At 41.0% G+C, this 27,898-nt stretch overlaps 1 protein-coding gene across 1 annotated transcript; it reads right to left on the minus strand.

Moving 5' to 3' along the window:
• Positions 1 to 823: 823 nt before the first annotated feature.
• On the minus strand, positions 824 to 27,818 carry sipa1 (signal-induced proliferation-associated 1). Its single transcript, XM_072446288.1, has 17 exons — positions 27,698 to 27,818; positions 26,136 to 26,282; positions 10,701 to 12,222; positions 10,378 to 10,502; positions 10,107 to 10,295; positions 9,777 to 9,951; positions 9,451 to 9,554; positions 8,947 to 9,104; positions 7,823 to 8,429; positions 7,024 to 7,298; positions 6,291 to 6,644; positions 5,900 to 6,026; positions 5,690 to 5,816; positions 4,003 to 4,101; positions 3,872 to 3,932; positions 3,538 to 3,616; positions 824 to 2,883 (listed from the first exon to the last, which is right to left on the minus strand). Exons 3-17 carry the CDS (start codon positions 11,794 to 11,796, stop codon positions 2,740 to 2,742), a joined length of 3,720 nt encoding a protein of 1,239 aa, XP_072302389.1. The 5' UTR covers positions 11,797 to 12,222; positions 26,136 to 26,282; positions 27,698 to 27,818; the 3' UTR covers positions 824 to 2,739.
• Between the last annotated feature and the right edge of the window lie 80 nt (positions 27,819 to 27,898).

The following is a 27,898-nucleotide window of genomic DNA, read 5'->3' on the forward strand; positions in this document are numbered from 1 at the left end:
GAAGTCAGTTCATCCTTGAGAGGAAACACTAGTGTACTCTTATAAAGATATAAAAATGTATTGAGGTTTTGTATATGCTCAAAGTACTTTATGGTGCGATATAAAAAAAAAAATCTGGAGGAAAAGCCACCTGCTTGTCTCTTTGGAGATGTTAAGGCTTTTCGTGGAATGTTCCACAATTTTCCATTTAATTTAACTATCTCCATGGAGAGAAGCCATTAGGCCAAGTTACAGGTAAGGTCTATGGAGAGGCGACACCGCTCACAATGTATTTTTGATCAATAAAAATAGCTGTAAATGGAAGAAAAAAAAAGCAAGATGGATAAATTAAATACCATATTGTGTAGGGATGTTCTAATACATTGGGAAATCCATCTATACATCGTGATAATGACTAAATTTAGCAAAACAGTATAAATTTACTTTATTTATTCTTTATAAAAAGGAAACTTTTTTATGCAATACATTTGACTTGTTCAAAGTTTTGATTATTAAAATCAAGTCTGTGCCAATCATGGTTTTACAAAGAAATATTGTTATTAAAATGTACATGTTCCTGTAAAAAAATAATTGCGGAAACTTGTATGCAATTTAAAAATGGTCATATCAGGTTATTCATGTTTTGTGAGCCATGTATTGTGTATTGTATCATGAGAGACGCTGTGAGTCCCTATGCTAATACTGTCTCAACATCTCAAGCTAAGCAATCATCTCTACATGGAGATAAACTTCCTGAAAGATTCTTATTTATGTTGTAAATGTATGATATTGTTTTTCTTTTTCATTAAACACACTCAAACCATACAGACTGAGACAACTCATCTATTTTTATCATCAATATTATTATTCATATTTGTTCATCCGATCACTTTCCCTCACATTGTGGAAGTTGGGAGACCAAGGAATACTTTATGTGCCACAAAACCAAGTTAAGTGCAAACAAAGACAAAAAAAAAAACAGCTCACTAAGCAGAGTAACATACCGTACATTAGATCTTCAGGTAGGCACAGTCATGTATAACCAGTAATGTATAATAATACTGGAGTCTATGCTGATCTGATGCACGTTTTAAGGCGTACCTAATGGTGTTGAGACCGTTTTTACATAGGATATGTAAATAAAAACTTGTCACTCCTGGTTCACATTGCTTCCCTCACTAGAGAATCCATATTTGCATGATACATAAGTTACATTTTTACATACACCCACACACATACAAGAGAGCCTGGAAGTTGCTTGGCACATTCTCATGCTTTGACCAGCCGTATACAATCTAAATTACTATACAGGAGACAAAGTTAAACGGCTCGTCTTATGCACCATTTCAAATTTTGGAGCCAGAACGCTTCTTGGTCTGTATATGCATCCTGCCAGTCTGGCTTATACATACTTCAACACACAAATAGATTGATAAGTTAATCTGATATATCTCATTATGCTGGTACCAAGTATTCACAGTAACTCTTAAATTATTATTTTTTTTATACAAGGTTTTGGCATCCCTTTGTCAGAGTCAGTTCAATTCACAAAAAGCTGCCAGGACTTTTGAGTCTCTTTTTGTTTTTGTTGGCACAGATAATAAAACACCTCTAAGTTGGACACAGAAAAGGTGAGGTAAGGTGGTGTAAAAGGTGAGACAAGCCACCTTGCTGTATTTACGCAGTTACCTGGACGATCCTAAATATAAGTTCAACCAAACATGGCCAGTCCAGCGTTTACAAAAAGTGCAGAAATGACATTAAACACACAACATCATCATGAGGTGGTAAGAGATTTGCCCTCAGTGCTACCACTCACATCACAAGAGACACTCGCCATACATTGAACTAAATAAATAATCTGAATTTCACTATCAGTCCCAGGTGTTGAACTAAAAACACCTAAAGCTATGTGCCAGCTGAAGGAAAAGCTGCCCAGTGGCATGTTTGTGGTTCAGGCCAGCAGATCTCTACAGTATGGCTGCTACAATAGCGAGGATAAGAGAAACAGCTACAGGCGATCCTGCTATCATCTGTGCCAGCAGGAGAGGCATAACCCTCTTCCTTATCTCTAGTAATCTTGTCCAATCAAACTGCTGGATAAAAGCATGCACCCAGTCACAACCTTTTTTCTTTTTTTTCTTCACATTTCTCTCTTGAAGTCCAGTTATTAAATATAGTAGCTATTCTTCAACACACACAGGTCAGAGATCTGTACCAGAGCTCACTCTGAAGCCAGTCAGATCAGCATCATTACATCCTCACAAGACATACTTTGTCTTAAATTCAAGTCCCAGCGCAGAAGATACCAACACTATGTACTCTTCACATATATTTTCTCACATTTACAGTATATACTTTCTATATACACTTTTGGTCATTTCAAAAGACACCACCACACATGCTGTACAGTGTCTTAATTACCACTTTTTCTGCAGGTGCTAATGAGAATAGCTTGTCAAGTATTTGAAGCAGTTACAGCATGAGATGCACATTCACTCGTACACACACTTACTAAGAGAAGCACTCGGACAGAGCATACCGCAGCGCACAGCTGCACAGTGGTCAGTCCATGAAGGTCATAATGTCTCAATGTCTTTTAAACACATTTGCATACGTGCCGCCGACAGGCGGGTCTGGTTTCAGAGTATTAAAAGAACACACTGAGAATTTGTGTAAAACCATCTACACACAGTCTGTCTGTGTGGAGAGCGCTGTTGTTTTGCATGTTTCTGATTTGTGTATGTGGGCTAACAGTGGCTAACAGGGCTTGTTGACGTTGCACAGTAGCTCGGTGACTTTGATGAGGCGGGCCACTGTGCTCTGAGACTCCTCCTGCAGCCGCTGGTTGTTCTGCCTGAGGCTCTGCACCTCAGCCTGCAGCACAGCCTTGTCCTCCTGCTCCTGCAACACACACGCACAAAACAACAGCTGTCTCTCAGAAGGCTGTAGCAGGCTACGGGCAGTGACAGAGCTCCAGAGGTGAAGAAACACACGGACAACAGTGTAGTGAGGAAATAACCCACAACCAGTGCACAAGTCTCCCGGGTTTATTAGTGACAATAATTATTGTGATAAAAATAATGGTATTAGCCAGCTTCACAGGTGCATTTGACATCCACACTTAATTTCACAGACATATAAGGTTTCACTTGAATGGATGCTGAGATCATTAGGCTGCCACTACACATTCAGTAGATTGATAAACATGATGAGTGTATGGGGGTGAATCATGGACATTTGTATAGTGTTGCATAGTTCCTGTTATTGTTTTCTGGAGGCATAAGGCACAGTAATGAAGTAGGCAAATTCTGAACAGATTACTGAATGTAGACGCATATGTCCTCAAAAGAAAACATTAATGCAGGAGTGAGATTTATCAACATGACAGTAGTTTCACATTTAAATACATTTAAACTCAATGTACAGTATTGTCATATTTATATCATATTTACAAATGTCAGGAGAGAATATGAACAATTTACACTATTACTCTCTGATCTGACTGGAGTTAAAATAAATATTACAATAAAAAAGTGTTCATGAAATTTAGAGCACCTTTTGCAGGTCGTCCTGCAGCTTCTTCAGCATGGACTCAAGCTGCGACACTTTCTCCTCCAAGTGGCCCGGAGAGTCACTGCAATAAGAAAACACTTATTAAAGGCCGACTTCACATTTCAGGATGTAAATAAATTTAAATAAATCTAGACTCGTGCACTCTAATGTTTATGTGGAACAAAGCACAGAGGCAATTTCCTTGATTGGTCAGGCTGTCCATCACATTGACAGACTCAAGCACAGCCCTTGGCCCTGTAAGACTTCTGGAGCAGCGCGCATGAAGCAGACACCCCCTGTAGAGGTATCCACCTTGTGATAACTACAAGCCACTTACTTTGAGTCTCTTTGTTTCCCATCTTGATCTCCTGACAGTGATGAATCACTACCTTTACGATCTGCAAAAGATACTCAAATTATATACAAACTGACTAAATGTGGCATGTAAAAAGTGTTGAATGCCCTCACCCTCTCGGGACAGTGCCTCCAGGATGCTGCGGCAGGCTGTGGCTAGATCTGCGATGGACTGCCACTCCTCTTCAGTGGAGTCTGTCGTCTCTGAGAGGACTGGAAAAGAAGTGTGGTATGATCATAACCAGACAAAATCAACCATCCACTGACAAAACATGTAACTGCAGTTTAACTATGGGGCCACGGCTGCTCAGCCTAGTGACAGTAACAGTAAGTCTCCACAAGATGGCAGTGCTGCTTTACTTTTAAATACACTCAGATCATCAAGGCATTCATTATATTGCAGATTATGCGGACCATTAAAGATTAATTAGTGCATAGTGTAATTTGTACAAGGTTCGAATGTGGTCCGATGAAATTTGATTAAAAAAGAACAGAACTATCAAAACTTATATACATAATATAATCACAGTAATAATATAATGATACATTATAACTACATTTATAAATTATTAGATGAATACATTTAGTAATTCATGTTTTATGCATGCACCAAACAAAGGGTAGAATGTAGCACTGCTCTATAAATCCAACGCAAACATGATCGTGATAGTGTTAGTGCATGAGGTGGTTAAATGATGAGGTTGGTACAGTCCCAGCAGAGGAGCAGCAGATGGTGAAAGAGGGGTTCCTTAATTTGGGGCTGCCTAACTCCACCCCTCCCACCTCCCATCTGTCCTGCTTTTATCTGGGCGCTGGCAGGGGGTGGCAGTGGAGCAGGGCTCATATTAGATTAGTGGGACAGGGGCAGTGCACATAAAAGAAGAGGACAAAGGGAAAGCAACAGAGGATAATGAGCAGAGGTTTAGAGCACAAAGATGGGAAGAGAGGAATTTTGAGGTTACATTGAGCTGAGGTGATCTGCAAGCATGTGTAATTGTGTCAAATCGACATCACAACAGAGGAGTCAGCTGTTGTAGTGTGACAGGACGTTGGTTAGCTGTCCATTAAGGCTATATAGGGTTTGGGTACTGTTTGCTTGACTGGTGCACTTTCTAACATATAATCATAAATATAAAAGAATTGTGTCAAAAAGGGTTAGAAGCCACTATTTCTGATTCCAGTACCAGTATCGTTAAATGCTTAAAAAACAATGGAATGAAAACTATATTGACACTGACCCCAGAAAGAGAAGAGTCAAAAGCAGAACATTACTACCAATGTGTTGTTTTCAAAATGCTATGTCAATAAAATATCAAATTCCAGAATGGAGGCGACTGGAAGATAAATGAATGAAACATAAGATCTAATTGTACAAAATGTATCTAAGTCAAAAATAGGCTACAATTTTGTATTTTCCAGGGTAGGAATTATTTTCTATTACAAATGATGAAACAACAGTGTTTTATAGCCTGCTTCCCAAAAAGTATAATTTGTGGTATGTATGTAATATACTGCAGATAAAATAAAAACTATTGTGGGCATTTGCCCAGTGAAAAATAAAAACACAATTTTGCCTCCATCAAATGCTAACAGTCTCTAGCACTCACACTCTTTTCCGAGTGGTTTTCATTTGCCAAAAACACCTTCATTTCCTTTTCTATTATTATTATTACTATTCTGAAGTTAAACAAAGATTCTCCATTGAAATCACATTATGTTCCAATTCCCTTTTGCCTCCATTCCAGAATTTAAAATATATCTGTTTACAATCTTTTAAAGGGTTTTATATTTTGGCGCGTACTTTTTGTGATGGAGTTGTGAAGACTCAGGGCTCGTGAATTTCTTTCGGCTCGGTCAATACAAGACATCCGAGTGAGAGAACCGTCACTGGCAGAGGCTTTGTCATCCCCAAAAGCAGTGCCCAGGAACTGAAAACAAAACAAGGGAACCAACAACTGTAAACAAGAAAGCACAAACTGACTGGAGGAAATTGTACTAAGCAAGCTGTCACCTGCTCCTCCTCCAGTGGGACTTTAGGTTTGGCGGCCAGGATCAGATCAGGAGTCGCATCCCTCAGCTCTCCCACGTTCTCATAGATGTGATCGTCCATCGTCACAGGGTCATAGTCGTACTCATCACTGCAAAATGAAAAATGCTGTTAAAGTGTACGAAAATGTGGTAGAACAGGCTTTGTAAAACATTTAGGCTTTTCTTGGAGAGTATTTAAGTCACTCTGCATACAATAAATTGGAATAATCTTTGGTAGTACTGTATATTGTAGCTCATCATAGCAAGACTCGAAAACAAGAAATAATCTTTGCGGATGATTTAAAAGCACAACTACGCTCTTAAAATAACACTGACATTTAATTTAGATACATTAAACAAATATAAAATCGTACCCATCACATGTGTCTTTGAAGGAGGGCTGTCGCTCCAATGAGAAGCTGCGCGTGAGCTGTGCGGAGGACTCGTCATGGCTCTGATTGGCTGGCGGGTCTTGCAGGGATGTTGCCCGTAACAACGGTAAACTGGGCAGTATGAGGAGCGATCCTTCACTTTTTTCACTTTGTGTTTTGTCGCTGGGCTGCTCGTTTGTATTTTCAGCATCAATCTCAGTGATTTCCATTTGGATGACCCTGTCCTCATCCTCTGCCTCCTCCCTCTCGTCCAGCACCCAGGCCTCCCCAGACTGGCTCTCTCCAGTTTTACACTCGGCGTCCATGATGGCCTTCTGATAGAGCTCTGAGAAACTTCTACACGTAAAAACAAAAAAGAAGCATTAGCGCTGGCACCCATATTTCACCAGAGACATGAAAAGTTATGCAGAAAAATGCATTGAATAGATTTACAAAGTATTTCAATTACATATTTCATTGACTGGGCTTGTGTTTAAGTGAAAAGCATTTTAGTGAAGAGTATTTATTGGGACAAGATTGCCACTTAAATGGTCATCGTTATTAAAAAAACAAAAATGATTTATTCAAATAGGTATAGATCAATAGATAGATCTACTTCATAAGCCATAAATGTTTAGTTTTACTCTTACTCTTTAAAACATACTAATCTGAGGGCTGGTGCTAAAAAAGGGGTCTTTTAAAAGCTTGTGTTGACATTATCTCCAGCCCTGCCTACCTGCGAGGCTTTCCATTCTCATCCGGTGGGATAACGGTGATGTGGATTTTGTGCGCGGTCCGGAGCAGCCTGGTCCTCTCCTCCAGGGTCAGATAAACCAAAGAGTGGCCGCACAGGCGGACCACACGGGCCCACAGCTGCAGGCCTCCGCTCTCCGCATAACAGAAGCGCTGCAGCTCCGTGACAAAGCCCTCCTCGTTCATCAGGAAACCGGGTTGACCCACGCCGTCACGCAGGGGGGTGACCTCGAGCGCCTCGCAACCACGGGTCACCAGCTGAGGAGGAGATTGGTTTAGAAAGGTGGAAATGTATTAGGCTGTGTCTACGGGAAAAATAAATACACAGTAGACCTACTCTCTAAGGAGATTCTTTAAAATCCCAAAATGTTCTTACAAGTAAATTATATGCAAGAATTACAATGTTCAAATATTTATTTAGGTCAGTAATTCATTTCCAATTGATGTTGTATAAAATCATAATATGAAGGTTTTAGTAACTGAAAATACAAATAATTCATAATTATTACAGTGTTCAAAGTTAAAACAAAGTTCCAGATGAGCTACAGCTTCATATTGTAATAAAGTAAGAATGGGCCCTGTGAGATAAAGTTCAATATGAAAAAATGATTGCTCTTCCTCTCCGTACAATAATTAGTTAAGATATTGGAGTGCCACCAACTCTGTTAATGTGTCTGCAGTCTAATATTGCACAAAGGCTAAATCAAATCATTCCAGCAAGAACAAAATGTTGCTTCATCTTTACATCATTGGGTTTTATTCACCAGGCCATGTTTACTAACCTCCAGTCTCTGCACCACCTCCTTTATGTCCTCCACTTGCGCCTCCGGGACACTCATGGACACCGACTCCCCTCGCTCGTAGAAGATATCCAAACTCGGCCCCCCATCTTTGACCTCAGTCACTGCTTTCCAGCCGATCACATCCCGACAGGAGCAGTTGAACACCACTCTTCTTGTGCACCTTTCAATGAGAACCACTGACTCCGCGGACACTCCCAGGAGACAGGGCAGCCTATGTTCCTCAGCCTCTCCTTCGTCTCCATTGCTGACCATGACTGCCCAGACCAGAGCCCCAGCGCTATGTAACTCTGCCCCTTTAGCGCCCTTTTGTTTGTCTTTTCGTTTCCCTCCAAGAGAAAGCAAAGGAAACTTAGTCGATGAATCAATAGGTGTGGTGGTGACATAATTCTCTGCCAGATCTTTGAGGTATTCTTGTCGCGTCCTGGTGGCCATGGATCTAAACTTCTCCGACTTCTCTGCTGCGTTTTCTGCGTTCACTGCCTTTGCCAAGAGGAAGTCTCTGAAGGCGGAGGATCGGGGGAAGCGTGCGCCTTTGGGGAACAGCGGGCCAAATAATGGCATGTCTTTAGAGCGTGTCACAGCCACCCTGAGCAGAACAGGCAAAAGAGAAATGAGATTGAGAAAGTGAGTTCAGCGAGTGAGTGCATTCAATCTGTCTCTGTCTTGTTTTCAGAGTAAACAAGTAGTGACCAGAATTAGAAACTTCCACAGTCCACACAAATATGTTACAGAATCAATACATGCTTTGGAGCAAGTTATGTTTATGCAACATAAAATCTATAGATGAATAAATGTGACACTTTTGCAACTCCCATTGGAGTAGATTAAGTAAAGTAAACTGGTACAAATATGCAATTTATGTAGAATTATTGATCAGCCACCAAACTGCTCAATCATGGGATTTACTATCACAATTGTCATTTCTGAAATAAACCATAACACATAGAATTTTAGTCTGTAAATGTTAAATATTGTTATTGTTGTTGAAGTACCAACATTCCAATGTAATAAATGGAATAATGAATATGCAGTTTCTGTATTTTTTAGATACATATTTTTATTGTAGGTACATAAATCATGATTTATTGTGCTATAGTGCTGACCTGTAGTAGGTGTTTTCTGTGCCGGGCTCGTGGACCTGGATTATGATGAAAACATGCTGAAAATGGGAGCGGATGGATTTAGGGGTGAAGGGCAACGCGCCAGGCTCCTGGAACACGATTGTCACAATGTCGTTCCCGATGTGCCTCTTCCTCAGCAGCTGAAAATAAAACAGTCACTCAATATGAGACAAATTTAAACTATAACAAGAATAGAACAAGGGATTAAAAATAGATACAGCTCACTAAAATAATTATGAACGTATGAAAGCAGCTCAACAATAAAAAGATTTTCATGGGTGAATGGAAACGTTACATTGTGCATGTGATACACTTACTTCAGCACATTTACAAGTCCTCTCTCTAAATTTAAACATGAATATTTCATCAAGAACATTTTTCACAATATTTTTTCATAATTATAGTGTAACCATGAAGGTCCTTTTTTGAGCTTAATCTGGAGAAAAATATCAAACTGTGTCTTCACTGCACATGGTTTGGCTTTACCTGTTGTGTGTTGTTAGACGTGTAGGGCAGCATGGTGGACACATGGAACATAATCTCATAGTCCTGGTATCGTGTGTAGAGTGAGTGCGTTCCGGTTGAATCAGCTGAAAAAGACATAAAAAGACATCATTTACCATCTCCATTTGTCCTATTTCCTGTGGTCTGCTGAAGGGTAAACAGCTGGCAGGTTATCAGCAGTGACTATGCTATTTTGCAGGCATTACTCAGATTACAGACAGTTATCTTTGGTGCACTGATGCCCTTCGGATATTTGTGACAAGGTGAGACAGAGCCCATCGATGGGTGTGCAAGTGTTTTGAGCTCACTCTTGTTGTCCAGCTGAGCGCGGTATTTCTCCCAGCCTTTGAGCCGCACCCGCTCCCCAAGCAGGTCCAGGAACTCCTCGAACGCTGGCCCCGAACTCTCGTTGTTGTACATGTCTTCTTCTGAGCTCTGCCCCGATCTGCAGTACATGATGCCAACTTTGCGCTGGAAATTCAGCTGCGGAGGATGGAAAAAGTGAATCATATGAATCTCTTTAAATAGGATTTATATTTAATACTGCATGTAGCCTTGACAGGAGTATAATTTAACTAGACAGCCTAGGAGATTATAGACCTCAGTACAGCCTGCCTGTAATGTTTATTTTCACTGACCCCTTGTTCGTCGAGTTTGACCAGTGTGTCCCTGACTTTGGGCGAGTTGGAGGCAAGGCGCAGACAGTGCAGGTTGAGTTCAGGCATGATGAACTCCAGCAGTCTTTTGGGAGATAAACCTCGGGGGGTGGTGTGGCGTGCAGCAGAGGGCACAGACTCCTCCAGGATAGAGCCTCGCAGAGTTTTCATCTGGAAAAAGGGGTGTTTACTTAACACCTCCACCAACCATTAACAGGCAGTGAAACAGTCTGCATTTGGCCTTCACATTTACCTCTGTGGTTCGAAAGATGATCCTGTAATTGTACTGAGCTCCACTAGATCCCTCCTTCTCCTCGCGCCGGAAGCTAATCGCCACAGGGCCCAGACGGTCATCCATCCCAAAGAAGTTTTGATGATCTGCCATGGAAAAATAGCAAATGTATTTATTTAATTTTGCTTGGAGATTCCAAAAAATAATACAGCACATAGCTACACCAATCACTCATAACTCCAAATCTAAACATGCATACGTCAATGTATCTTTATAGTTTGGAAGCATAATAATTATTGACATTTTTTTCTTTATAAGAAAGTGTTCTGCTCTGTGGCACATACCTTTCATGTAGAAATATTTGCGATAGTAGTGGGCTCCCAGGTCTGCGTGCTCTATGAAGTAGTTGCTCTTGCCCTGCTGCTGGACGTTGCTCTCTCTGGGCTCCTCCAAGACGGACACAGCGTCGTTTGGCGTCCTCAGACTCAACCATGGCCTCTGTCTGCCCTGGGACTGGCCCAGCCCCACCTGCTCCTCTCCCCCAGTTTCATTACGGAAATGTGGGCAGCTCAACAGGAGCTCATTGTCATTACCATCCCCTTCATCCAACAGAAGTGACTGTTCTGGATCGTCCACATTGGCCCCATTAGCGCCCCCGCCCTGAGCCGGAGAAGATGAGGTGCCCTGGGACAGCGGCCTGAGCTGAGAGGCGGCTGACGCTCCAGACGTGATGTTCTTCTTGCGCCCAATGCTGTCTCTGTTTGTGGCTGCTTCTGTCAGGTCAAAAAGGATGCTCTGAACGTCATAATGGGCAAAGTTTCTCACCCAGGCCCCGCCGACAATGTCACAGGATGCTGGTAGTGGGACAGGTGTGGGTTTGGTCTTCTTTGTGAGACCTTCTGGTTTTGGAGGCTTGGCTGGTTTTGGGAACTCTCCTGTTGAAGCAGAGATGCCTTTGAAGAACCCATCGGGCACTGGGGGGTTGCCACGGAGCCCTAAAAGCAGGAAGGGGTCTTTAAAACGCAGCTCGTTTGGACTAAGCGGGCCCTGCTCCTCTGTGCTGGGCTCTGGTGTCTGTGTCTGTCTCTCCAGAGAAGATAGACTGCCGTACTCCCTGTGCAGCAAACCTGAATCCCCCTGCGCCCCTGCACCCACCTTCTCCACACGCAGCGCTTTGCCCCCCGCCTTTCCGGATGAGTCCAGGTCTCCTAACGTCACATCGCTGTTGCTCCTCTGCATGATGTGTCCTCTGCCCACAGCTCTCAGGGTCAACCCCACCCGACTTGGGGTAAGAGTGTCTGCTTCTGTCCCGTTGCCTTCCCTCCTGGGGGGCCACTCCACCACACCTGCATCCCTCTTAGGGTCAAAGTTTACAGTGGCAATGGGGGGGCGCATGTTTTGGCGGCGGAACTTGCGAATGAAGAGGTCATCTGACTGCATTGTGCCTGTGAATCTGGCTCCAGACTTAAATAATTCCTGATGCTTTCACTGTCTCTAGGGTGCGGCTGTAAAATGGGAACGCACAAGGCAAAAACCGCAGCGTGAGACGAATATAGAGCCTTTTCACACCACTTAAATCACTTGGAAATCCGTGCGCTGCCACAAATGCCTCTGTGACTTGAATTCTTACTCAAAACTACTGAGTCTGGAAGTGAGAATGAAAAATTTTGGAGGTGTTACTCATTGTAGGGGTCCCGCGGGCGTGCATATGTGCAGGGGCAAGGTACTTTTCCAGTTTTTCCAGTAGCTTCTCATCATAGAGCATCTATCTTCCCTAGCCTCTGAGCAGGAGAGAATCTGTCTGTATCAAACATGACGTGGGATCTAATCGTGTGCACTGCAGCTCTCCTTTTGTCCTCTGGGCACCTAAACAAAAACACAAAAGAACACATAAGATTATTGTTGATATACTGTTCATTTTTATGCATCTAGATGAATTGCTGGCTCCACTTGTTCCCTCATTGACTACTCAGATAATTCACAGATACTCAGGGGTAATTGCTGTATTACTTAATTGTGCTTAATTGGGGTTAATTTGTTCCTCAAGAGTTAGTTGAAGTCAGTCAACCCCCGACAGAAGACACCTGCTTGCTTTACCTGGAATGTAAGAACCCATTGAGATTGAAACCTCTTTTTCAAGTTTATTAAATGCAAGATGCAAGTTTATTCCAAACTGTGGAGCTGTGGAAGTAATTATATTGCAGATTCATGTTAATTCAGATATAAGATCCTCATACAACAACCACAATGCTTCAGAAAACGAAATACATGACATGTCTATTGCCCTCTTAACACTTTTTTGTACTTGTCTTTGATTTTCTGTCAAAACCTTGCTCAAGTTTCACGGCAGCACATATCCTGCACACATCCACCTGGCACAAAGTCACAATGAACACATGGGAGGGTTTTTTCCTGCCAATAAAGAGAACAAGAAAACGCCACACATGCCAACCATAGACAAGTTTCTTATTCTTCTTTGAACAATATTACTTTCAAAAGCTTCAGATGCAATTTCTTCTGTTTTGTTTACTTCAACCAGTGTCTATCTTTGCATAATCAAAACTGATGTCACTCAACAAAAGGCGAAACCTTTAACAGCTCTCAATCAGATATGTCTTCCTGTCTGCTGCCCGTTCTCATGCATCTGTGCTATCTGTTGACTCTCTTTGGCTTGCGGCCTCATGAGCAGATGCACTGGTGCAAGCTGCAGCCAAAAAAACAAACGCTAGACAGAACAGACACTCGCATAGATAAAGCTCTGCAGCCTGAAGAGAGGAAGTCACAAGAAATCTTTGTTTCATTCATATCCTTCCTTCACTTTCTGTTCATTTCCTTGCAATTGGATTGAAGGGCCAGCATCACCAGAACTAGTTAAATAGTATTATATTCAGAAATAAAATAAAAGATGAACATTATTGAAGCACTATAATAACAATGCCAACAATGTATATGTTTGGTAAGATGCACTTATTTTTTATTTGTTGCAAATTTATTAAAGATGCACAATGTAACCTTTCTGGTGGAGTGTTCTATTACATTAAACCTCTCTATCTCCATGGAGACAAGCAGGTCACGCCACCTTGCCAAACTATAGGTCAGATCCGTGGAGAGGCGACCCTCCTCAAAAATAAGAATGCATGTTTTTAAACCCATTTTTAATCAATAAAAACTCTTGTGATGAACATGTATAATGCCATACTGTGGAACATTCCACAAAACACCCTAAGATCTCCATGGAGACAAGCAGGTTGAAGTTACATGTACCTTTAAATTAATTAAGACATTACATTTTAAATTCTTCTTTCTGCTAGAGAATCACAATGAAACAACTATTAGAGTTTAGCCTCTATTGCATTTGAGTTAATTTGGCATTGAACAAAGGAGTACAGGCAGTTGTGTGAAAGCACCATTGTATGAAAGTTATACATAGATTATCTATTGTGTACAGTGTGGCTGTAACTCTAATAACAACAGCTTAACCTTTGAGGCACGCAATATTTCATAGTCTCAATTGAATGGCCACATCATTCAGTGACATTTACGTCACTCTTGCAGGGCTCTTAACCATAGCAGCGGGTAAACTGACAAGTAAATATTTAAAAAGGACAATGTAGTATTTGCATATGGCCTTACTTCTAATACTACAATTGTGAATGAAGCACTGTGCAAGTTTTAGCGAAGTTTAATAAAATGAGGAAGAGCGCTTTCAATTCAGATAAGGTCTGCGACAGGTCAAGAGCAAATGATTGATTTTGATATGAATCAACACTACATTTTAGACCAAGCAAGAGGAAGATTTTGAGATAAAGACAGAGCATAATAACGCAAGAACAAATCATAAGTTGTTATTGTCGATCATTTTTACTTTGAGATACAAATACTTCAAGCTTAATCATTCATCAGTGTTTATCTTCAAAACAATATGTCATTTAGCACAGTAGAGCACACGATGACTCCAATCTGTCCCCTCCGCTTCCACCAGTTACACTAAAAGCATGTACACATTTTTTCAGATTCAAAAATGAAAACCCTAATGTGATCTTTAAACCTCACAACACTAATGCGACTTTTAAACCTCACAACACTTCCATTTAAATATAGAAATGATTCGGGGATGGAGCAGGAGGGGAGAGTCGTTCTAGGAGCTGTCTTGTCCCCCTCTGCTACATTTATCTGACACTTGGAGGACACAGAGCACAGTCTGCGTGGTGCCAGCCTTACACTGCTGCATTAAAACCCTGCTCATGTTTCATTCTGGGAACCTTTCGCAAACATCATTACCCACACCGCACAAATGTGTTTTTTCCCTCTGCCGAATCATTACCATCACGCAGCAGCATCGCGATGTCTCGAAGCCATGTGTGAGCGATCAATTCAGTCATACGAAAGAAAATGTGGGAGTATCGAGAAAACTATTGGCCACGAGCTATTCTTTAAAACGAAAATAAACATGTTATAAAGGTACAAACTCATCTCTGCTGTGTGAACTTTGACACATATTAGTCCGTGCCTTTGTGCCAATCCTATATATTGCAAAGACCCCCACCCAGTAAACCCTAGTCTCCATGACAACGTGTTTGGTGTTCCTATGCATCAACGGACAGGCCTTGTCCACTGGTGAACAGGAGTATCATTGTAACAGCTTTTTTTGGTGGGAAAACAATACAAATAATATTTGCAAATCCAACATGCACAATTAGCATCGTTCTTAAAATCAAATTTCCGGCAATGATAACCTTTCTAATCACTAGTATTGACATTATAACTGTGTTTTTAGGACTGTTGAATGTACAATTGAACTACTGTGCACTAATAAACCTTGTGGATCAAAAAAGTAGATCAACGTCTAAGTCAAGCCATATTGAAGTATTAGTGACGGTGGTAAAAGTAGCCAAAGTAGACGGTAATATTACATGTATTGATAGTAGTAGTTTACATGCAGCACTTCAGATAACTCGTGCACAATGCCCAAGTAAGTTTCTGCCAAAGTGACACAGAAGAAGAGGTTATTTTGTGAAAGCACTACACTTATACTGTATATTGATTGCAGTTGCTCACATACCTAAGCACATGCCCAAAGATATATAAAAGAAGAATATATATTTGCATGTGAAATCTTGAGGTGTTCTTACCATTGTCGCTCAAAACTTTCACTGATCCAGGTGTCTCAGATATAGGCGGTGTATTTACTGCTACCGGTTGCACACAGACAGTCTTCAGTACTGCGGGCGAGTGTCTGATGTGCCTCAAGCAGAACAAAGTGAAGAGGAACTGAATACATGTCCCTTCCTCTTGCATTTGCGTCTCACTGTACGCGATTGGTAAACCACAATTTAAAATGTCACTACTCGATACATTATCAAAACAAGACCAGAAAAATATGCTCATTAAATATCAGTAAAATGTTTGATATCTGTGTGAGGTCAGCCATAATAACCAGAAGCCTATTATTTGCTATTATTATGTGTTATATAATCTCAATTTTGCAACGATAGATACCAGTGACCACAAGAGGATCAGTTTTCTCACCAAGCCTTTGAATGCCCTTTCTGCAGCTTCCCCTGTTTCTAACAAATGAGAGAGACAATTTTGATATATAACGTATGAATTTCAAAGAAACCACAACAATGGAATAACTCAAAATGTTGCGTGGCTTCATTAAAAGACAATCTTTATTTAAAGTCCCCCCAGATTACAGAAGTCAATTTAATCTTTTTTTTTTGTTTTTTCCTGAAACGCTAAAGAAGATTACGTGCGCTTATGCCACTGCTGCTTCATTTCCAGAAGTAAGTCCACAGAAGGCCAGTGTCCAGAGAGCTGAATTATTTTTAACTTGCACAGTGTGGAAGCTCCTCTCAGCTCTGCAGCCACTCTCACTGTACCTCACGCCTCCTGTTGGTCTTTGTGAGGCCTGGGCAGCCGTGGATGGACAGGATGGATGACCTTGACGCTGCCTGGACCACAGCCCTGTCCCACCACATCCTCAGAAACCTGACCCTCCACCGGACTGGTCATCCCAACCCTTTTACAACACTCAGGGATTAAATGACTTTTCATACAGGAAATACATAATTTAAAGCTCAACAAGAGTGTAACTGCAACGGCAACCCATGTTAATAGATGTATTGACCATGGTTTTTGGTTATTATAGAATTAATTTAAATCAATCTAGCTTCAAAATGGCCCTTCATAAGCAAATACAGTTAATTTAGTAAAAGAAAGCCCAGCACACAAGGAAGCAGATCGTTGGCTATGGGAGTCAAAAAGAGAAATAGTAAATAAAAAAAGTAATAACCTCAATTTTAAAACAGATGGCTATTATATATTAAACAATACACCAAACTATGAAATATAGTTATGTCAAGGATTGTATTGTACCAGTTTTCTGCCTGCCCTGTTTGCCATCTTAATAAAGACTGATTATATATATATATATATATATATATATATATATATATATATATATATATATATATATATATATATATATATATATATATATATATATGAATAATAATGCGGACAAGCTGAAACCAAGGTAGTGTTGATTACAATACTAAGGAAAAGGCTTGAGAAAGATCTCGACACCACACTTAAAGTACAATTAAATAAAAACTGTTTTTTCAAGAAAATAAACAAACTACCAATGGACTCCTCAATATTACAATCAGCAGTACAATGTTGTCTTGCACACTGATTTAGAGCAAGGCAGATCTAAGACTAGTCAAGAAAAGTTCAGTTGCGAAATGGGATCTTTTTCTACTATTGACACTAGTATGAACTTTCGCTTCGAGTTTTAATATTGATTATATCTGTGAATTCAGTATTTTTTGACAACCCTAGGTGAACAATTCTCATTTCTTAAGCGACACCATCCGCTTCTGTGTGTGCTCTGCCCCAGTGAAACCCAAACACAGGCCAGTGGTAATGTTTAGTGACAGTAAGCCAATGTGTTTTTACCAGGGAGCCTTAAATTTACTTTGAGTTCGCAGGACAGTGAGAAAGCCATCTTTAGCTAATGAGGTCTTTGGTAGTTTTTAGGACAAGGATAGATCTAAGGCAGAGGTTGTCTAAGTGCAATGTTCACTGGGCTTTCAATTAAGCTTAAAGTTTAAACTAGGGCTAGGCAATATGACATAAAAAAAATTCATTATTACCCCATTTCTATTGTATTAATTGATCTAAATTTCAATAATAAGGTGAATGAACAAAGAAAGGCAAGAAAATCTGAAAAATCAAATCTCTGAAAAAAAAAATACAAATTCTAATACCATTTAACACACAAAGAGGACTGGCTGTAGTCAACAAAATAAAAAACAATGCTTGCGATTTGCTTTTAGATCTCGATTTGATTAAAATATGATTAATTGCCCAGCTGTAGTTTAAACTAAAACATGAAACATGGTTATGTGTGCTACTTGACCTGGACAAAGCTGCTTCTAGTGAAGTCTGATGCAGTCTGCATCAGGAAACAGGCGAGATACTGACTTTTGAACCCTAAGAGGATGGGTTTTGTAATCATTTTGATTCAACACTTCCCATACCTAAGTATAGCACAAATAAGTAACTTGTAGATTCAAGGTGTGAAGTCTTTAGGTAAAGTGCCATCATCAGTCGAAATATTAAATACTGCTATATCTATTGGAAAACAGATTCATAAGATTAGAAGCTACTGGTGTTTCAAATTTGATCAGGTATAGGACATTTTAAATACTGCTTTGTTCCTTGCGGTTGATGTGTCAAAAACCCTACATTGTGAAATGTACCAGTCACATATTCACGAGGCAGATGGAAGCATTATGCCCTTTGTCACGTTCATATGTGAAATTATTTCCTGTCAGAAAGTGAACCAGGCGTCACTAACATCAGATCAGAGTGAGTGCACTGCTGTAATGTCGCTGTCTCTCCTCATAGTTAAAAGCTTTTCCAATTGCAAACCACAGGGTCTAAATCAACTCCTAACAGTGATTGATTTGGGGAAATTTAAAGCCTGGCTCGCTCTCACTCTCACTATTGATCCCTCAAAAACCCTGTTACACTGAAGATCAGGTTGCATCCCCATACTCCGCTAAACATGACGCTGCACTGCATTTTAAAATATGAAGTTTATGTGACTGGATTTGATTCAAAAGTGAGTTGTGTCAAATGGCTGGCATTGCTGCTGGCTTCCTGGATGTTGGCAGTGCAGTGCTCTGGTCTCCTTACACTGCGGACAGTGAATTGGGCCAGGTCCAGGGGCGACTAAGTGCATAGTACTGCAGCACACTGGCTTTTTCTGATCTGTTTTATCTGTCTTTTCATTGATACTGTTGGCAAATGCAAGCCTGATTTATTGCTCCCTAAAGACACACATGTTCACTGATGGTACTGTTTCCTCAGTTCACTGAATCAAAGAGGAGACAAGTGCCAGATAAACAGCAGGTGTTTTAAATCTCAACAAATATTGCTTTGTATCACGCAGTTACTCGCTCTACCAAAAGGTGTGACCACAAAAAAGCTCTACTCTACACACTGAAGCCACAAATATTCCCAGGAAAATGCTTGTTTTACATGTGAACAGTTACCATGATGTTTTCACTCATTACACGCTGTTGACAAATAAAACGAGCAGATTTTCATCTAGAGACCACTTAGGGATTATAAATCAGATGCCACAACATACCAATTAATCTACCAAAACACTGCATCACTGCTCTAAACATCTAGAAAGATAAAATGCTAGAGGCCATGAATGAAAAGCAGTGTTTGCCTGCATCAGTGGAGCTGTATGGCCACACTGTTATGGTCGCATGTGGGGGTCAAGCTGCCGCATCATAATAGAAGAATAAAACATCTATGCCCATGATTTCTCCTCGTCTTTTTCCTTCTTCTTCTTCTAAAATCATAAAAAATTCAAATCAGTGAGCCAGTGGAAGTGACAGTTACTAAGTCTTTAATTATTCATGTCTTATTTGTGCTTAACCATTGGTGGAGATTTACTGCGATGACCTGTTAGTTTTGTTACAGTAAAGCGTGAGGGCTGAGGTCATGTCTGACCAAACTAAAGTGACTCAAATTTTGCAAAGGGCTTCTCATAACAACCACATGACCAGTTAGTCCTCCCTTTAGTAAAGAGGAAGCAGCTTAAAAAAAGATCCTTCTACACTATTGTCTCTAATAAAACCACACTTCCCCTCAGCATGCGCCAACCTCTGCATTGTTTTAATCTGCACTCGACAGTAAAAGCACACACATGATCCATTGTTTGATCTGTTATTTGCCAGGACATGAAGCATGTGAGCTGCCAAAGCGCTGCCACATCCTGTACGTGTGACAATGACGTTACGAGAGCGACTGAGGAGAGCAAACGTAAAGTGTGAGCAACCTTTTGAATTGTGTATCTCCATTTTTTGGCTGACTCCACAAAACTGTATCACATCTGTCAGTGACAGGAAATTGTGTCCATCCCTCTGAGATGTGTGTGTGTGAGAGAGAGAGTGGTCCTCGACTTATAACTGTATCTATTATGTGGAGCTCAACAGTTTTCTGCAAACTCCTCTGTGGACTGTAAGGGCAGCAGCACAGAGGGAGAAAAGACGGTCTGTGTGTCTGCAGTGGAAATCTGACTTAAAAGACACTGGCCTCCTTCACAACTAAACAATGTCTACTGTCTAATCAAGAGTAACTAAGTAAGTGGAAAATGTGTGTTCTTCTGTCTAAGTGAAAGAGCTAATACAGGATAATATAACGTTTTCAGATAAATAAGAGTGTGGAAATAATGTCCAAAGTTGACCATTTGAAGCTTTTCTTCTTGAGTGATCTAATAGATTGTTATATCTTTTGAGTTGATACATCCTGAAGGTTATCCACTGATATGACTCATAAGGTAAAATAGACATTTCAGTTATGATTTAAGTGGACACAAAATACTAGCATTAGTTTGAAATGGACTACTATTTGTCTGCTTTTGTACAATAACCTGAACAAATGTACTGTCTGTGACATAATGAAGATGATGGGCACTGTAGTGATATTTACTACATACTGTCCATGCCAGTCTATACATAATATTAACTGGAGGTATTTAGGAGTCAATGAAGATTAAGTTCTGGTTTGCACACTTTTATGTTTGTTCAAATCTTAAAGAAATACCACTGCTTGATCCAGTCTGAAATAAATATTTATTTAGTTTTTGATATTTAATTCAAGTTTGTATTCAAGTTTAGATGTGGTAAAGCCCATGTTTCTCCTTATTAATTGAAATAGTATTAGTATAATAGTTTATACTTTGGATTTCTGAGTTCGCTGAGCTTTAAGATGATTTTGAATTGTTTTTAAAATAGTCTGTCTGGTCACAAAAAAACAACACAGATCACTGACTGCATCTGAACACCTGAACACTGCAGCCTGTCATTTGCACCCACATCTCTGCACCTTGTGACCTACATAGAGCAGGTTTTTGCATCAAAATGCCAACTATGTGCTTCACAGGAAAGAGCAAAATACTCTGGAGCCTGTAGCAGAAATGGTGTATTTGTGTGCAAAGGTTAATCACGTAAAAGAAGGAACAGGTCAGAGCTGTTTGTCTGTGGATTCGGACTTCTGCTTAAACACACAAACTGCGTCATACAGTTGTGCACCGTGTGAACTAGCCCTGACTCACTGAGCCATTGGCTGTTGGGTTGTCAGGGTTTTTTGGAGCGCCTATATTTTCTGTGCAAAAAAAAATTAAATGAAATAGCTGTAGTTGTGAGATGTGTGTCTCCAGTATCTAAATGCCCACAAATCAGGAAGTGCATCACAACTGGTCCCGCCTGATTGGTTCACTTTGAGGCCTTGAGGTTGTGTGTCTACTTCCTGTCTCATGACTGAAGTGAAAGAAAAGGCAGTTTACTCTTGTCTGTTAAGCGACATGAAACTGTAGCGTCCTGTAGATGGGATATTATTAATATTATGCGTATTCAAGCTGTGATATATTAGCTTAAAAGGTGCCCTATGCACTATGTCTCCACAGAGATGTATCTGCTTTGCCTGGAACGTTCCACAGTATAGCATTAAACTTAACTACTTATAATTGAAATCACGATTATTTCAAGCAATTACTTCTATGCAATGAACGTTTTAGAATGGTTATGAACAGATGGTAAGAAATTGTATGTTTGATTACAGCATTTTTGTAATTGAATAGAGTAATAATTGACATAAATATCAAATGCAATTAATAGCATAGACCTAATTGAGAGGCGAGACCACTCAAGCGAAGAATGCATGTTTTAAGTTGTGTTGTTGTTGTTTTTTTAGCAAAAAATATACTGCAAGATCTATAAGCTTCATGTCGTACTGTGGAACATTTCAGTCAAAGCAATACAATTTCTATGGAGATGAGCAGGTGTTGAACCCTGACCAGAAAAGTTACACACAGTGCACCTTTAAGTTTTCTTTTAATGATGTATCTACCAGTATCTAGATAAGTTATCTATCTGATCCTTGATGCTTTTGTATGCAAAATGTTGAGCAGAGGGCATTTTATTCCAGCTAAATTAATTATAGGTGCTCGCATCAAAGTTGATTAACCATGTGTGAAGCCAATTTGATGAGTCCGCAGAAGAGGAATGGACTTTAAAACCACGGAGGAGCACTTCTGGAGTAACAACAGAAGACATCAAGAGGAAGGGTGTTTCGAGCGCTCAAGAGGGAGACTTGAGGTGCTTTGGGACTAAACTTGGATTAAACCTGAAACTAGACCTGAACCAGGACAAAGCAAGAGATAGAACAAAATCCAACCAAAAACACATTGAGATTAAAATGAGCCCAAACCAGGACCAAAAGGAAGGAAGTGTTAACGCACCTTTAATGCTGGATTACTCAAACACATCACAACTCAAGGTATGCTATGTTTTGATGAGAACATGTCTCTAAGCTCAGAAAAGTCATGTTTGATTACAGGATCTTTAAATGCTCCAGTTTACTACATCACAGGAAAAGCCTTCTCACTCAGGGTATGATTTACTGTTCTGCCAGTGCGACGTGGTTTGGCTCGTGCTGATCTCTCTGTATCTCCATGTTCTGGCGTGAGGAATGGCTGAATGCTGCTTGGCTTTCAGAGGCTCTGAATACCCTGGAGTGCACTTGGCCAGTAGCAGACAATGAGATAGAGCCACAGTGATGCTTAATGGTTTAATATATACTGTGTATGACATAACCTTGGGACACTTTGTGTTTCAGGACAATGAGCTGCGCTGGTACACTGAAGAGGCGCTTTTAGATTTTTATACTCAAGTGGTCAAGAAAGAGCCAACACTGATCCCAACGAGCTACTGTAAAAGTGAACTTCATTTCTTAAAACTATTTTCATTACCGCCTTATTGAAAATATCTGACTCAATTTCAGTCACACAGTATCTGATATCTCAGCAATATCTCACCAATCTAAACTGCCTCTAATAATGTATTTCTCTCCAGGGTAATCTTCAACGTGTTCTTTATATCCCAGTTGGTGCCTTTTCATCTCAGTATATTACCAAACAGTCTTGGTTATGAATATTATTGCTGGTGTAAATTTGAACACATGAAATTGTTTTGTGCTGAAAGTAGAACTGATGAGTCATTTAGAGGCACATAAATACAGCAGAATCGTTACACAACTGTAGCGTAGCGAGGGTATTGACTAATTAGCTTCTGTCACACAATAAATATTAAAAGTTAAAGTGATGACATAGCCTATAAAAGGCATCTTCTCAAGAGACCACTAGGATGTTTCTGTTGGGACAAGCCACAGGAAGCAGGTTTGACTGTTGAAGGCTTTACAACATCCTCACGTCCAAAACAGAGCACTTCTCCTGTCCCTCTGCCCACACACATAGACCCACAGGGAACCTTTTGTGTAAATGAGCAAAGTACATCCAAAAACACTGAGTCAGACCAGAGACAGATCTGCCTATAAATTGCTCATGTTTAAATCTACTCTGAAAAGGCTCACTTAAAGCTTAGGTCAGTCTGTTTGGATGGTGCAGCTGCAGTTCGCTTGTTAGGCTTCCTGCTGTCACCTCTGTGCAGTAGGTAATGACTCTTGTTGACTCTTGTCAGCTATTTGTCAAACCTGAGGCGTGGTAAACATCTTTTGGGAAACACAGACCACATAATTTTCAGCAGATGCAGGAGGAAAACGTAAGTAAAAGTAGAAATAATTTCAGAAGATCCGCCTGGACCTGTTCACCCTTTATTGTACGTCTACGGCAATAAATCATCATTAGTTTGAGCATTGCCCCACCTGCACTCCCTCTGCTAACATCACAAAAACGAGCCCTGCTTTCCAACGACTGCACAAGCCTTGGATAGTATAAAGCAGCGATTGCTTTACAACACAGACCACATAGTGGATGAGTACCCTTGAGCCATCCTGACTCCGGTCTCAAGTTTGCTGCAGGAGAGAAGAAAGCTGATTGATCTGAAATCTACCTCTGCCTCTCTGCAGATGGGACAGTCCCACAGGAAGCTCTTAGAGGACAGGACAACTACTGTATATCAGACAGTTGTGTCGCCAGATTGACTAAGAGCAAAGGTTCAATACATGCTAACAGTACACTCGCTTTTTAAATGTAACATAACATTAGTAAAATAATATTAATTGCAAATAGAGATCACCCATAGCTTGCACAGTATATTGTTGTTATTTTTTATCATAGTAAGTAAAAGCTTTTCATCTCCTAAATGGGAATAGTCAAAACACATATTTTAAAGGTTAGATGTTAATGTGTTTATTTAATCACTTTAAAATGCATTTCTTAATTTTCACACAAAGATTAGACTTGGGTGACCACCTCAAATTGCAGAAAAATAGGAACACTTTACTGAATGTGGTTATAATAACTGCAATAACACCACATTCTTTCTGTTTTTATCAATTGTAACGCAAAGACAGAGGTGCCAGCATATTTCAAAGAACAAAATAATGTATGTTATCATGGTTTTACAATCACTTCTATACCTTTCATGTGGCATCAATGGAAAAGTGAGACATTCTCTAAATAAGTGGGACAGCGGACAGAGGCCTAAATGGCTCTGCAGGACAACTAAAAGAGTTTTGACAATGCAACGATCTTAGATAAATGGCATTAAGTAATCAGTAAAAAGAGCTATTTCATCAAAAGTCTGTCTTGGCTTTGTCCAGGTAGTAACCATTCATTTACATATCAATGGCGTGTGACGTAACAATAGACCCATTAATCAATCTCATTAAAATATCAGTTGTACCTCCAATCTTACAGCTCAACACATGTGACCGTTATATGACAGTTTATATTCATTTCGTTAATCAATAGGAACTAAGTGTTACTAAGTGAGTACTTTACACAGAACGTGGGCACTGACTGTGAATTACTCATTTGCCGGAGGTCTGACTTCAATTTTACGGCAATGGGTAAGTGCACATAAGGGCACAGGAGCACTACAACTTTTCCTTATTAAAACAATTTTCCAAACAGCCGAGACGCTAGCGGGAATAGCTATCATCGTTAATATTCAGACCGATTTTGTTAATTAATTCCAAGATGCGCGCCGCTGATGACAGAGCGGGTTTGACTTTGTAGTGTTGTCGGAGCGGGCTGCATACTGTTAGCACCATTATGTCAGGGAGTTCTTTCTCGAGAGGTGAGCGCCTGACAAGCCTATTCTTCGTTTCCGATGAAGAGCGCGGAGCGGGCGGAGGTAAAACTAGCCGGTGCGTTTCTCCTCAACACACCTGCCGGCCCGACATCTCAAATCAACCCAGATGACATCACCCTATCTCTGTCAGTTTGCCCAACGGCCACCAGGACACATGCACACAACAAAGAGCGCCTCATCTGCGGGGGGAAATATTACCAATGTCAACCAGAGTGCAGTCAATTTGGAAGAGATGAATTGAACAGTCTTGTGCAATAAATATTACTGTTCTTGCTTGTCCCTATTGCACATGTATACCTCTGTATTGTGGCTTTTGAAGGATGCTGGTGATACTGATGTTGGGCAGAGACAAATGCAAAAGACGCTTTTTTTTGGTGTCAGCCTTAAAACAGCCCCTGAATAGCACCATCACACCATCATTTTCTATGCACAGTGGCGTGTGCGGTCCTCTTTCCCCACTCAAATCCTAGGCCGCCACCAGCACATAACGTGGCTTTTTTTATTACACTGACGGTCCTGCTTTCCCTTTTCCTTACGCCTTTCAGTCAGTGATTTCTCTGCTAGCATCCCTCCGAGCAAGCATCCACGCCTGCTGCCACCTTGACCCCCTCCGCCGCCGCCGCCGCCGCTGTCGTCTCCCAGTCATGCAGCGTTGCTCTAGCATGTCATAACGCCGCTTGTGTCGCTCGCTGTGGGGACGCGGCACAATGGAGGAAGACAGCAAAGATGTGGGGGGTGAGAGTCGGGGGAGGAGGAGGTGGTGGTGATGGGGGGGATATGAAATGCGACAAAGGTTTGGAGGTGTGTGTGTGTGTGGGGGGAGTTGAGGGGTGCAGGATGCTGTAATATCCAAAGCATGTGCACCTAATCTTTAATGTGACACTGGGTCATCCTGCTGACAGATGCAAATGTGCTAAATGCTACACAATGGGCATGAAGGCAGGGGAGAGGACAAGCTAGAGCAGTATTTGATAGCTCATACATTGTGTCTGTGCACGGGGGCATACGCAGAGGTATGCGCTTGCCGGCCCGTCCATCCAAAATCATTACCATCAGAAAAGGAGGGCATGAGGACACGGGGACGGCTTGGACGGCGTCTCGCTACAGCAAAAAGCACAACGAAAAGAATGGACTTACCTCCACATTTTAGCTCCGGACGACCCTGCCGCGATCCATCCTGTTCCTCATTGTCAGCGCCCTCCCCTGCTCTCCCCATGACAGCATTTTTCTGCTATCTATCTCCACTCTGAGTTTCTCTTCAGCTCCTCCGGACAGCGGTTCCTCCTGAAATGATAACAAAACGTGACGAAAAGGAAGTCAGGGCACGCGCTTTTCCCGATCCGAGCCGGTGCCTCTCTGTGTCAGTCTGTTGTTAAGTCAAGAGGCAGGTTGGTTTGTGCTGGGCTTCCTCCCCGCTTGCGCTGATTCGATTCCATTAACATCACACCAAGGCCGGCCCCCCCCTCTCTCTCTCTCTCTCTCTCTCTCTCTTCCTCCTCCTCTCTCTCTCTCTCTCTCTTCCTCCTCTCTCTCTCTCTCTCTCTCTCTGTCACACAAACCACAAACCCCTCCTCATCCCCTTGTCAAAGAGGCAACGATGGACAGCAGCAAGTCAAGGCGACATCACTGTGGCAGAAATGTGAACATTGCTTTACAGGCAGAATTGTGGAGTGAAAGTTGAGTGAGAAAACAGGCTTCACTGCTTGGATTTGGTCTTATCTCATTAGCAAAATAGTATTGTCAAAAGTATTTAATTCGGATATAATCGAATTTTTTGTCCCAATTGGAATATATATAGAAAAATAAATAATGTCACAGTTCTTATTTTGGAGATGTGCAAAATAAGAATAGCGATTATATCATGTATAATTAAAACGATTAAAATGACTGCAAAAAGAGACAGAAACGTATAGTGTAATCTTCCAAGCCAGGGTAAGAAGTGACTGTCTTTTTATGGTTCATTTTATGGTCCATTCATTTAGCTTTGCGATTATTGTGTGAAGAACATTTATTCACAACCAATTATTATTTTTTAATTTTCTATTTTTCACACTGTCTAGAAGAATTTCTCTAGCCTGTGACCAGTCTGATCAAATCAAACGTTCTGAATAATAAAGTAAAGTTATTAAGTTAATAATACACATAAACAGACAGATATAAAAGCTTTTTACATTCTGGGTTAATTGATTGAACTAAAATAACGCATAATTCTCACGATTATTTTTTGATTCCGATTATCAATGAACCAAATAATCTTGACATCCCGTAGTCCCAGTATGATAATGTATGTAAATAACCGAGGCCTTCGCTGTAGATAATGCAATTGAGTAAACTGTGTCCGTCTGCATTTTGGGGCTGGCACAAACACAACACACACAGGCAGATCTATTTTGAGACATTAGACCATACTTTGTCAGGGAAGAGAGCCACGATCGTTAGTAAAATGTAAAGACATTTTTGACATTTCTGGAGCAGGGAGATAAAGGCTGAAGGGCAAAGGTGAAAGTGTGTGTCTGGTGGAAAGACTGTTTATTTGTCAGGACCACTGTGTGTTCCTCAAACGTGGTGCATGAGGATCCAACCCACAACAAACAATCAACCTGCGTCCAAACAATGACCCAGCCACACCGGGGCCATAACAAGACCCAGCTGGACTTTTCCTCTTTTCCCATCAGCCACTGCACCACCTTTAAGTTTACCTGTGAGCATCATGGCGTCCAGGATGAAGACGTTTGGTGTTTTGACCTCAGCAGCAGCAGTCACTCGTCCTCCTCCCCCGGTAATGGCTGGATGAACTATGGCCCGCTCGCACCATCTGGTCGTGTGTGTGTGCGTGCGTGCGTGCGTGTGTGTGTGAGCAGGTCAGAGGCTCTGGTCAGGCTCAAAGCGGTGCAGGGCGG

Source organism: Eucyclogobius newberryi, unplaced genomic scaffold (genome assembly GCF_026437365.1).
Source record: "Eucyclogobius newberryi isolate DKJ021-1_F unplaced genomic scaffold, fEucNew1.0.hap1 SCAF_15, whole genome shotgun sequence".
NCBI classification, from domain to species: Eukaryota; Metazoa; Chordata; class Actinopteri; order Gobiiformes; family Gobiidae; genus Eucyclogobius; species Eucyclogobius newberryi.

Bases quoted from the DNA above. Each gene is read 5' to 3' on its own strand.
- sipa1 (XM_072446288.1), bottom strand. From the start codon at position 11,796: ATGCAGTCAGATGACCTCTTCATTCGCAAGTTCCGCCGCCAAAACATG. The intron at 6,645-7,023 runs GTAGGCAGGGCT...TTTTACGTGTAG, and splicing joins GAGAATGGAAAGCCTCGCAG to AAGTTTCTCAGAGCTCTATC. The intron at 6,027-6,290 runs GTACGATTTTAT...TTCATTTTGCAG, and splicing joins TTCAAAGACACATGTGATGG to TGATGAGTACGACTATGACC.